Source organism: Balaenoptera ricei, chromosome 1 (assembly GCF_028023285.1).
Source record: "Balaenoptera ricei isolate mBalRic1 chromosome 1, mBalRic1.hap2, whole genome shotgun sequence".
NCBI lineage: Eukaryota > Metazoa > Chordata > Mammalia > Artiodactyla > Balaenopteridae > Balaenoptera > Balaenoptera ricei.
In genome coordinates, this window is record NC_082639.1 from 76,382,501 (window position 1) to 76,394,913 (window position 12,413).

The window sequence follows — 12,413 nt, forward strand, 5'->3', positions numbered from 1 at the left end:
AACATAATTTTTTAAAAAAATGACCTTTTTAAACTTGTTCTTAGTAAAAACAGCCTTATTCAAGGACAAAAACTTATGAAATACTGTAAGCTAAAGGCTGGGGATTCAGAAACATAAAACATAGTTCCAGACTTCAAAGAGCATAAAACATTGGGAGAGAAAAAAAGCCAAACAACAGATACAATATAGTGGCGGTAAGTGCAAATCAAGGGTATCCTCAAGTGCTTTGGGAATACAGAGGTGTAGCTAACATAACTTGGAAGGGCCAAGGGTAGTGGGTAAGGAGGAGAAATTGGGGAAGACTTCCCAGAATAGGGGACACTTGAGCTAAATCTTTAAAATGGCTCAAGGAGAAGTGATTTACTCTAGTAATTGAGGAAAAAAAAAATAGCCTGTTCTTTACCTAAGAGCTGCTTCATCCACCTGCTCACTAGTGCAACTTTCCACATAGCTAGTGTGGCAGCTAAATGTTCTTACATTATTCCATAATCCTAGCTAATAACTGGTTAGTGACCCAACTTGAGCTAGTAACAATCCTTGTCTAAAATACTTCAAAATTGTAAATAGGGAAGAATTAGTCCTTTTCTGGTGGGAAAAGCTATAAGATAGAAGACTCAGGAACTGGCTGTTATCAATACTATGTTTTCCCACCACAAGGAAAAAGTCAGTCAGTGGTGAAAAGAAGAATGGTCCCTCCATTCCATCTTAAGATTCTATATATAAAAAGCTGAAGTCACTTATCCTACTTCGTAAATATTAATAGCACCAAGAATTAAATATTTTTTCTTTCATTAGTTTACCTTTTTTTACTTCAAGCTACAAATTAGTACGCTCCTCATAATCCAGTCAACATCCTTACTAATGTTTGTAAACTGTACCTAGGTATGTATTTATGAGCAAAACTAGTTAAAACAGTAGTAAAATAGCATACAAAAAAATCTCCTTCTAGATAGTATTTGTGATGCTTACTTAGGTCCTTTATGATCAAAATGGGGGGTGGGGGGAGAGAAATAAGACCAAATAAGAATAAAGGAATATCTATTTGCAGAATAAGGGATTTTGAAGACATTTTCTGCATTTATTATGAATAAGGGTTTTTTTTTTTTTAACAGCAAATTTTATGCTTCTGCCTATCAAAGGCTAAATTCAGCCTGTTGAATGAGTAAACATTCGAAAAATGATTAGCCTCATCCCTGGACAGACCTATAAAGCATGCAACTAAGCAAGAACTAAAATGAGTATTCAGGTAACATTTCTTTATTATAAATTACCAAAACATTCCTGCATATAAACTACAATTTTTCTCTTCTAAAGAATTTATATTCCCAATGATTTACACACACACACGACCATGTTTAAGTATTTTTAATATTTTTGATGTAAGGCACTAGTCTACATAACGCATATTTTTACTTTTATTAAAGTAGGACTAAATTAAACTATAATTTCAAAATTAAGCCTTAAGCCAGAGTTGAATGAGACAGAAAAACTATTATATATATTGTTACCTACAATTATGTACCAATAATCCAGAGAGCAATACTGTACAGATTAAATCAAGTACCACTTCTATACTTGAATGCATTTTGCATCTAAATGGAGGCTTTTGCCCGACATGCCTTACTTTTATATTTTCAGTACTATTTTAAGTGTTCTAGTTCCACTAGGCTTATTAAAAAAACCCATTCATTTATTTTGTACAACACTGTGCTAGCAAATGCTTAATGAGAAGTACATCTTACAGATTACGGGCAAGGACTTAAGAAAAAAACAATGGGTACAGTATAAAAGGTATATTAGGATACAGGCTCACTTGCACTTAGATATAATAATCATTTCAGTTTGTAATTAGTTAGGCATATATTAAATGGTGGACTACTTGCCTACTATTATTGCTGAAGAAGCAACACATAGCTCAGTTAATAATGAAAACTGAACAGGAATACAATGAATTTGCGAAGTGTGTGACTGAAGTTTGGTTCCACTAAAATTATACCACAGGGACTTCCCTGGCGGTCCACTGGTTAAGACTCCGTGTTTCCACTGCAGGGGGCTCGGGTTCCATCCCTGGTTGGGGAACTAAGATCCCTCACGCTACACGGCATGGCAAAAAAACAAAAAAATTATACCATAAAACTGGTAATATTATAAAGAATTACTAAAGGGGCAATTAGTAAAAGCTTTTATATGCACTTGGTTTACAGTTTAGGCACATTTGATATCAGTCAAAGGGTAGACTTTCTCAACTTACCCTTAATTACAAAGCGGGTGTGTGATAAAGATTATTTATTATAAAACACCCCTTGTTATTCAATCCTTGTAAGTTTGGTGTCTCACAAATAATCATTGTTAGCTGAGTAGTTGTACAGACCATAGAATAATAGCTTAAAGATGAGAGGATGAATCACACTTCAGCGATTTGTCCCATGTGAATACGTCATTGATAAAACAAAACAAGAAACAAGAGGGAAGGGTCCTACTAAACTAGTTAGGTCCTAGGTCTTAAATCTATTTAAAATCAAGTTTTAAAAACTTGTTTAGATTTTATTTACTTGCAATAAAGACTAACTTATATGTATGGAAATCTTCTAAACATTAAAATATATCATTGGTATATGTGAACCAAGAAAATGAAAAACATGGAAGACTTGGAAGCCATTTGTGGGACACAGGAATTTCAGGTTTACAACTGAGAAATCAAGTGTAAATTCTGGTTGAACACTAACATGGTGAAAGCTTGTCGGCTTGTTTTTCTTACAGAACTAGAAAACTGTATTCAGTGTTAGAAGTAAACCTTTACTACCTAATAATAAGATACAATTACTGTTTGAAAGCTTTACAAACCATAATGCCTCAAACAGGATTCAGTAAGTACAACTGAAAGAGAATATTAAAAGAAAACAAAGCAGAGAGATGCTAATATTTTCTTTTTCTCAAACACAGGGACCTCATTAATTCAGCTTTATTTGGATGATATAAATGACCTTTTCAGTCTACTTTATAAATTAAAGAAGTCTAAGGGTTTAATGAAAAGATTTAAAAATTGAGCAAGTTTACTATTAATTTGAACAGTGGGTAAAACAGTAGCAGATTTTATTGGATTGTTAGAACTACCTATTCTTGGCTGTTTTCAGGTGTTAAAGGTGAGATTAGGTATCAGGAAACATTAGTTATAGATGTGCAAATTGTAACAGATCATATTCTTTGTTAACCAGATTAAAAGTTATAATTTATCGTTGACAATTATGTGCAGGGTAATAGGTGCTTTACTTTCATCTCAAATTTCATTATAAGACTGGGTTCTTATTACAAATGAATAAAAGCATCTAATTAATTATTATTTGGCTTTATGTGGCCAGAAGTTAGGAAGACCGGATAGATTTACAATCTAGGCATGCTATAGTAATTCTGCTTCCCTTCTGCTGGACAACCATGGTAGGATGGTATATCAATCTGTAACCATACTTTTCCTCTCTATTTGCTTTGATTGATCTAATGGGTCTGCAAGAAATCAGTTGAGTTTCTAAAACTACAAAATGTAAAAGCTAAAGACTTCTTTATATTTAAGTTGATTAAGCAATTTAACATTTTACCTTATCTCAACTAAACCACATAATGGAAGAGAGTTACTAGCAAACAATACCTTTTTGGTTTCAAATTGTGCTTCTTCCTGACAGCATCCTCTACAGTCAGGATCCAGCTGAAGAAGGCTGAACTGTCCAAGTAGATCACAGGAGCTGCAGAGCAAGTTGCTGGAGAAGCCTAACTCTCTGCAAGACTCTGATGAAAACTCTGCCCCGAATGCAGAGACCTGAAAACAAAAAATGAGGAAAAAAACCCCCTTAACTTCATGTTTACAGTACAAAGCTTCCAAAAAAGGAGAAACTAGGGTTGTCAAAATCTAACACACTAAAGACAGTTAGTGAAATGCTTCATTTGGAGACAAATTCTTAATTATTTTTATACTTTATAACTTTATATGAGTCTTTGGTTCTTCCCACATTCCCAACAAATTTTTTTCTTAAAAATTTGTCATATTGCAGCTTGGCTAAAACATGGATTAACAAAAAAGATCATATATTATTTCTTTATGATATATATATTACATATTTTTTGAAGAAAAATGAATTTCCATTTCATTTTAAGACCTTAGCACCTGTTCATATGATGTATGAAGTAACATTAACTTCTAGGTCCCTACTACACCCTACAAACTCATCTTCATTCACATCTAGCAGGGGAAGGGTACAGAAAGGGATGAAGTGGGGGAGAGCGGGAGCACATCAAAAATAAAACTTTGGGGTTTAGGTGCCAGTTCCACCACTTACAAGATGTGTGACCCTGGGCAAGATAACCTCCCTGAGTTTTAATTTCCTCACTGATAAAGCAAGAAACTTCCCACATAAAATAGACTGCAGTAAAGATTAAATGAAATGACTTATGTAAAGTAACCAAACAGAATGACTGGCAAAAGCAGGTTTCCAAAACTATTCTCTTCCTTTATCCATTCTTCTCTCATGTCTCAGTGAGTGTGGTATACCTACATCTGTCTAAGGTCAATCACTGTACCTCTGCTTTAACTTCTGTCTTCTGCCATATCCACAGGGATTTAATTTCATTGATAACTTATATCTTCAGTGTACCCAAGACCCATAGTTCTAACTGCTCTCCCCACATTGTTATTTCTGAATTGTTACTACAGTCTGGTTTCTGATCCCACCACACCACTCAGCTAAACTTGCCAAAAATCACTAAATGCAATGGCATTCAAAACTTTTCTGCTCCAGCTGCTTCTTCCATAGCTTTCCCTCTCCTTCTTCTGCTATGCATCTCTTAAATGCTGTTGTTTCCCATTTCTATTCTTGGCTCTCTCTTTGCTTTGCATACTTTCTATAGAGAACTGCATCTTTTCCATGGCTTCAAATACTCATTTATTGAAAACTCCCAAGTCTTTTTAAGTGTCAAGTTTCCAAAGCCAACAGCCTACCTGAGATCTCATTTAGATGTTGTACAGGCACTGCAAATTCAAACTCTCCAACAGTGAAACATCTTTTCTCCTTAAATCTATTCCTTCCAATGTATTCAGTATCTTGGCAAAATGACACCATTTTCCCTGACCACCTAGTTGCCCCGGTCAGTTCATCCTAGACTCCACACTCTTCACCATTCTTACAATCAATCAACTTGTTTGTTAAAAAACAAGTTTTGACAATTCTGTCTCTTAAAGAGCTCTCAAATCTTTTCCTGCCTCAGTGGATTAAATGGTCAGCTAGTCCTATCTCTCATTACGTCTCCAATCCCATTCTACTTTTCAGCTATAATGAATTCCTTTAGTATCTGAGAATATAAAACCCCTACTCAAATGTACATTTGCTCATACTTTTCTACTCTAAGGCTCTTTTACACTTTTCCACCTTGTTAAATTCTACTTATTTCTGAGAACCCAAGTGGTATATCAGTCTTCTTAGGAAGACTTCTCTGAAAAAAATCAGATCCCAGTATTTAGCCATTGTCTTTTCTGAGAACGAAATTTATGTACAGCTGTAAAGCAGCACCACTCATGACACTGTACTATGTAAATCTAGGATTGTCTGATTCCCCGGTAATACTGTGAACTCTTTCAAGGGCAAGCATTAAGTTATTTCTCTGTATTTCCAGCACTTGTGCTAATTCTCCTGTGTGTTAAGCAAATGAATTGGTCAAAACCACAGCCTCAAGTAGGGGGAATTTCAGATGGTTTGACTGTGACTGGTTGATCTTCTAGACCAAGGGTCTGCAAATTTTATGTAAAGGGCCCCGTAGTAATTATGTCAGGCTTGGGTGGCTATATAGTTTCTGTTGGAACTACTCAACTCAGCTACTGCAGCACAAAAGCAGTCACAGACAATAATAAATGAATGGGTGTCTGTGTTCCAATAACACTTTATTTACAAAAACAAGGCTTGCTGGATTTGGCCCACCAGCTGACTAATCATGCAGATTAAAACCCAATGGCATATCCCAACGTGAAAAACTTTAAGTACTGCTGGCATACTCTTCTAAAATGCTGATCATCCCACTGACCTAACAGTAAGTCAACATCCTAATTTGATACCATATACATATATCTTTTACCTTATCTCAGTAATAATGTGGACTGTATATCATAATATATCAAAATAGATCAAGTATCCCAGTCTAGTGGGAGGGACTTAAGACTCTTGCTACTATACTAGCACTTTGAGTAATTATTTACTAGTAAAGTGATCTGCTTAATCAATTTCACAGGTTAATTTCTATTTTTCCAAAGACAGCCACATCAATATATACACATCATCCCCCGTGTGACTGGCAGTCCTCCACTGAGGAGTGGGAGTCTATGTTCCCTCCCCTTCAACCTGGGCAGGGGCTTGTAACTGTTCTGACCAACAGAGTGTCAAGGAAGTGATACTACATGATTTCTGAGGGTAGGTCATAAAAAAGGAAACAATCTCTGCTTGCCTAGTGCCTGCAGGTGCTGTTATCTGTCTCTCTATAATACTTGACGTCGGAATTTAGCCACCGTGCTATAAGGCAGCCTAAACTACAGAGAGAATGTAGAGAGAGGCCCATGTAGAGAGCACCTGAGGCCTCCAGCTGACAACCAGCATCAACTACTAGACATGTGAGTAAAAAGCCTTCACATTTTAGTCTTTCAGTCTCAGGCGGAGGTCTGAGACACCATGGAACACACAGCCATCCTGCTGTGCCCTGTCTGAATTGCTGACCCATAGAAATTTGAAAGCAAAATAAACAATGGTTTTACACCACTAAATTTTAGGGTGATTTGTTTTGTAGCCATGGTAACTAAAACAGGTGATAAAAATGAAATAACTTTGAAACTGTGAACTGCTTAACAAACATAAATTGTTACCAAAGCATGTTTTATAAAACAAGAATCTCAAATGAATAATCATGGGATCATAATACTTGGTTTTATTCTGGCATTTACTGAGCACCTACTGACAGGTAGCATGAACATGCAAAACATGTATTTGAGTCTGATGACAACTTGATTCAAATATCAGCACAGAGCAACCTTACTTCTTAATTTCTGAATACGAATAATTACCACTTACTTCACAAAGTTTTGGGAATTAAAGGAGAAAAAGTACAGAAAGCATCTTGTATCCTGCCCAGTACACAGTGAGTACTTAATAAATTTTAGAATTATTCCCACCTTCCACTGTGAAAGCACACTTAAAAACTACAAAACACGACTTATTTTTAAGTCATTATATTAGACATGGGATAGAGATAAGAGTAGGGGAGATATAATGTATCTTTTAAATTTTTTAAAATAAATTTATTTATTTATTTGTTTTTTTAATTTTTGGCTGTGTTGGGTCTTCGTTGCTGTGCACCGGCTTTCTCTAGCTGCAGTGAGCGGGGGCTACTCTTCGTTGCGGTGCGCAGGCTTCTCATTGTCGTGGCTTCTCATGTTGCGGAGCACGGGCTCTAGGCACGCAGGCTCAGTAGTTGTGGCTCACGGGCTCTAGAGCGCAGGCTCAGTAGTTGTGGCGCACGGGCTTAGTTGCTCCGCAGCATGTAGGATCTTCCCAGGACCAGGGATCGAACCCGTGTCCCCTGCATTGGCAGGCGGATTCTTATCCACTGCGCCACCAGGGAAGCCCTAGAATGTATCTTGAGTTCCATGAGTGAGCTACTTTTTTCTCTTATATCATTGGTTTTGCAGACTTAAGGCTTTGAATCTAAGAACATCAGAACATATTTTTAAGCACTTCATAGGTAAGTACCAAATTCTAAATAATATAGAAGAGTTCAAAATTATAAATTATGCCCACCCACCTTTTTATTACCAAAAAGTAATGAACAGCATTTAAATGTGCACAGTAAGGCCAAATATTAAATTTTATTGTTGTTTTATTATTATTTTTGGCCACACTATGTGGCTTGTGGGATCTTAGTTACCCGACCAGGGACTGCACCCGCGCCCTCACCAGTGAAAGCCTGGAGTCCTAACCACTAGACCGCCAGGAAATTCTCCTAAATTTTAAAATAATTAGCCACCCTTCTAAGAAAGACATAGATTTTAAGGACTGGGTGCGATAACCCTGATTGGGATAACCACTTAACAGTTTATGACTTCTCCAATTCAAAGTAGGATTGACAGGCTAAGAGACTCCTTTGCATTAGTCACTGATTTATTTTTCTGATATTACTGAGTTCTTTATAAACATAAGGGTTGTTGGCTTGGAAGCTGTAATAACTATAATGTAACATCACCTTTTCAGGCAAAAGCCTGGTATAGCTATACATTTTATTACACTTATACATTCACATGATTAGCTGTCTCTTAACCGGTCTTTACTCAGAAAACTCATAGGTTTCTCATGTAATAATTCTGAATGGATTTTAAATCTGAGACAAAATACATGGGTTTACAGACGAACCCCATGAAAACAAATACCAGAAACACAGCCTTTATGGCAAGCTCTTACAAAGCACCAGATACTTTGTTAAACACTTTACATCATTATTCTATTTAATCTTATCCCCCTATGATAGGGGTATTATCCTCATTTTATAGAGAAGGAAACAGAGGCTTAGGACAGTTGAGGTAATCTATCTTAAGACAATACAACGGACATTAGATGGCAGCATCAAGATTCTAATCCTGGCCTGCCCTCAAAACCCTTAACCACTGTTATTAACTACCACCTTTCACAGAATCCATGATGCACCATTATTGTATGTACCATTAAAAATAACAAAAATGCTGACACTTGTGCCACCCATTGAAATAAGACCAATCCAGATGTTAACTTGTGAAGAAAAGGGGGTAGGCGTAGGGGATGGGGTGTGGTGTCTCAGAATCAATAATACATAAAATCATTTTATACTGCTTCCAGTACAGTGCCTTTCTTTTTAAATTAATTAATTTATTTTTGGCTGCATTGAGTCTTCGTTGCTACACGCGGGCTTTCTCTAGTTGCGGTGAGTGGGGGCTACTCTTCGTCGCAGTGCGTGGGATTCTCATTGCGGTCGCCTCTCTTGTTGTGGAGCATGGGCTCTAGGCGCATGGGCTTCAGTAGTTGTGGCTTGCGGGCTCTAGAGTGCAGGCTCAGGAGTTGTGGCGCACGGGCTTAGTTGCTCCGTGGCATGTGGCATCTTCCCGGACCAGGGATTGAACCCGTGTCCCCTGCATTGGCAGGTGGATTCTTAACCACTGCGCCACCAGGGAAATCCCTACAGTGTCTTTCTGAAAGAAGTAATATGTATGAGCTGAATGAAGAATTGAGTATCACTTAGTTCTGGGACACTCTAGAAAACAGCTCCCTTAGGCTATACGAAAATAGTTTTTTCTAATGCTTAAGCATACTCAGAATGTATTTTCAAGTAAATCATTTTATATCCTCCCCGTTGTCACCTCATTGGAATATTGATAACTATGTGTTGGTACTAACTTTAATTAGAGCTATTCAGAGGCACAGACAGTAATAAAAGCTCAGCCTGTCTAGTCTGAGGACTCAGAGGTGTGAATTAACAAAGTAGGAGCTAAGTCTTCTGCCGATACCAGTAGCTCAACCTCAGGGCACCAAGAAAGTCTTCCTTCATTCCCTTTTTATTCATTTGTCAGGTTCCAAAGCTTTGGCTTATTTTTATTACTGCCAGCTACTTATTCCACCTGGCCTTTCTTCCCCCTCAGGCTAACTGTGAAATGCAGTTTTTCTAATTTCTTAAGAGTTTTCCAACAGTCCTCTGTACTTCTCTTTTCATTTTCAAGATTTTATTGCCTTCTTTTCTTAAAAACACTAGTCATTACAGAAGAAAGAGACAGGAGTAAGCTTTAGAGAAATTAAAACAGTTCAACAAAAAGGTGAATTGCTCAGACCTCCCTTTCTAAATATTTTCAGTCATTATGTGTTTGTTGGAGTGGGTGGGGTTCATCACTGTTCTACATAACCCACTACAGATATCTAAATGACTTTGATAGCAAGGAACAAACACTAATGAACTAGAAGGCCTTTCAAACATCTGAGGGATTTAAATGTACACGTGAGGCACAATAAAAAGATATATAAAAGAAACGTGGCCCCTGTATTCTCTTTGGCTACACTCGGCATGGGAATGGAGGGATACAAACCACACACAGAGCTTTGGTGCAGTTGTGAATCTGTAATACAGCATAATGTATGACGACAGAAGATGTAAGGGAGAGGGTATATCAGACTTTGCAAATCTGGAAACGGGATGTAAGTTAAGCCTTGCATTTTTATCTAAACACCTGACTTTAGGTCTGGTGAGAGAAAACATGGTATGTGAGAGGTACTAAAATGACCCCAACTTTCCACCTCTACCATTTTGCTCTCCCAGTAGAGGTAAATGCTGGGAATTAAGCCTGGAGAGACAAACAAGTAAGTATTAGGTCAAAGAGGCCCTGTTAAGGCACACTGAAGATAGACTTCACCTTTAAAGCAACGGAGAGCCATTGAGGAGTTTCAACAATGACCGACCTAAGTTTGAGAAAGATGACTTGGACGCACCGCGGAGACTGCGCTAGGAAATGGGGGCGGATGAGATCAGGAGAGCAGTTACAGGAGCTGTCGTGGCAATCCCAGGCAAGCAGAGACGGGGCCTGAATGTAGGTACTACTTGTGGAGGTAGAATTAAATGAACTGGCTTGGAGATCTGTAAGGGTTTAATGACTAACTGGGGTCAGAGAGTGAAAGGAAAGAATTTAAAACGAATAATTTCTGCCTTGGGCAATTGGGAAGCTGGCAGAAACAACTGCTTAGATTCTGATAATTAAAGGGCGAACTAGGAGGCTGTTATGTCTAAGGAGAGAGAGGTTGGTGGCCTAAATGAGGGATTAATAGTAAGTGGATGAATCTGAGAGACATTTAGGAAGTAAAATCAACAAGACTTGGTAATTACCTGGATGTGAGGTATGTAAGAAAAGGTAGGAGTCGAAGATGAGACCCAAGTTTCTGGCTTGAATTCTGTGGATGGTCACTTTGGTAGACTGTTTAATGGGCATAAATTCCTCCTGCCTTGGTATGTACACTTCTTTGCAATGTGACTATGGCAGTCTTCTCATGCAGAGATGGAGTCCATATCCCCATCCCTGAAATCCAGGCTGGTCTTGTGACTTGCTTTGACAAATATTGTGATGTGAAAGTGATGTATGTGATTTCTGAGGCTAGGCTTTAGGAGGCATTGCAGCTTTTGCTCTGTAGGAGTGCTGCCCTGAGACTGCCACGAAAAGAAGTTGGTCTGGCCTATTGGAGAATGAGATGTCACATGGATGGGAACCTAGCTGACAGACAGCACCACTAAGAATGAAGCCATCCTGGACCCTTCAGTTCAGCTGACCTACCGGCTCAGCTCAACTGTGTAAATGAGGCCAGAGGAAATCAACACAGGAACTGCTCAGCAGACACACAGAATTACAAGAAATCGTTATTTTAAGCTTTGGGGGTGGTTACACAGCCACAGATAATAAAACAGTTAAAGAGAGTGAAATCAGAAGAAGGCAACTTGAAATGTTATTCTTTTTTATCTTTTCGTGGTGGTGAATGCAAATTACCTAAGACAATAAATTCTTGAGTATGAAGTTTAGAAAGGGGTCTTCCAGTAATTTCTAAGGCACCAAATGACTGAATAATGGAGTACTGTAAAGCTAATTAGAGAAGTAAAGAATCCACCTTTTAGGTAAGGTTACAAAAGGAAACAGGCAGGATCTTTAAACTCCTTGATGAAAGAAAAGCCCAGATGTTTGTAGGGGCCTTCGGTATAGACCCTCACTTCTCCAAACCTTGGATAAATTAATTAAACCAGGTCTTTAGGAGAATACTTCTCAGGCTCAATACAGAGAACTCCTGAAAAATTAGGCTGATAAAAGACACTTGTAAAAACTCCAACCATAGTGTATATTAAAAGGTTTTATTATTCACATAAACATGGACTAAAAACTTCTAAGGAGAAGTTAACAAACAGTAAGTTGTTTGTGAGTGAATAGGAAAATAAATAGAATTTAGCCTTTCCCCATTCAAAGATAAAGAACGCATCTGTTCTGTTAATGGATAAAAACGAAATAAAAAAAACTTGGTCAAACACCGTCCGATTTTAAACGAGATGAAGGCTATCATTTTAGAAAATCAATTTCAAAAATAAATTATGCTTTAGTATGGAATAGCTCCTTTTATTGCAACAATGTCGTTTAAAATCACAAATGGCACTGAAGTGTACCCAGCAGCATGTGAATTCCACAGAACAGAGATTAAAGGCTGTCTAAAAGTGACGTACAGAGACCACAAACAACTGACAGAAAAAAGTAAAAAGGAAGTGTACCCTGGACCAAAGACCTCAGGGCTTTAAGATTTGGGAGCCTTGCCATAAGGAACGATAGTTCCTTGCATTTCTGCCAATTT

At 37.7% G+C, this 12,413-nt stretch overlaps 1 protein-coding gene across 2 annotated transcripts in view; it reads right to left on the reverse strand.

The window, feature by feature from the left end:
* The window catches only part of SELENOF (selenoprotein F), a 43,497-nt gene that overhangs the window by 30,444 nt on the left and 640 nt on the right, over positions 1-12,413 (reverse strand). For both annotated transcript variants that reach the window (XM_059899910.1, XM_059899901.1), the window contains exon 2: positions 3,644-3,811. In XM_059899910.1, the coding sequence (XP_059755893.1) occupies positions 3,644-3,811 (168 nt within the window). The remainder of the gene's footprint in view (positions 1-3,643; positions 3,812-12,413) is intronic.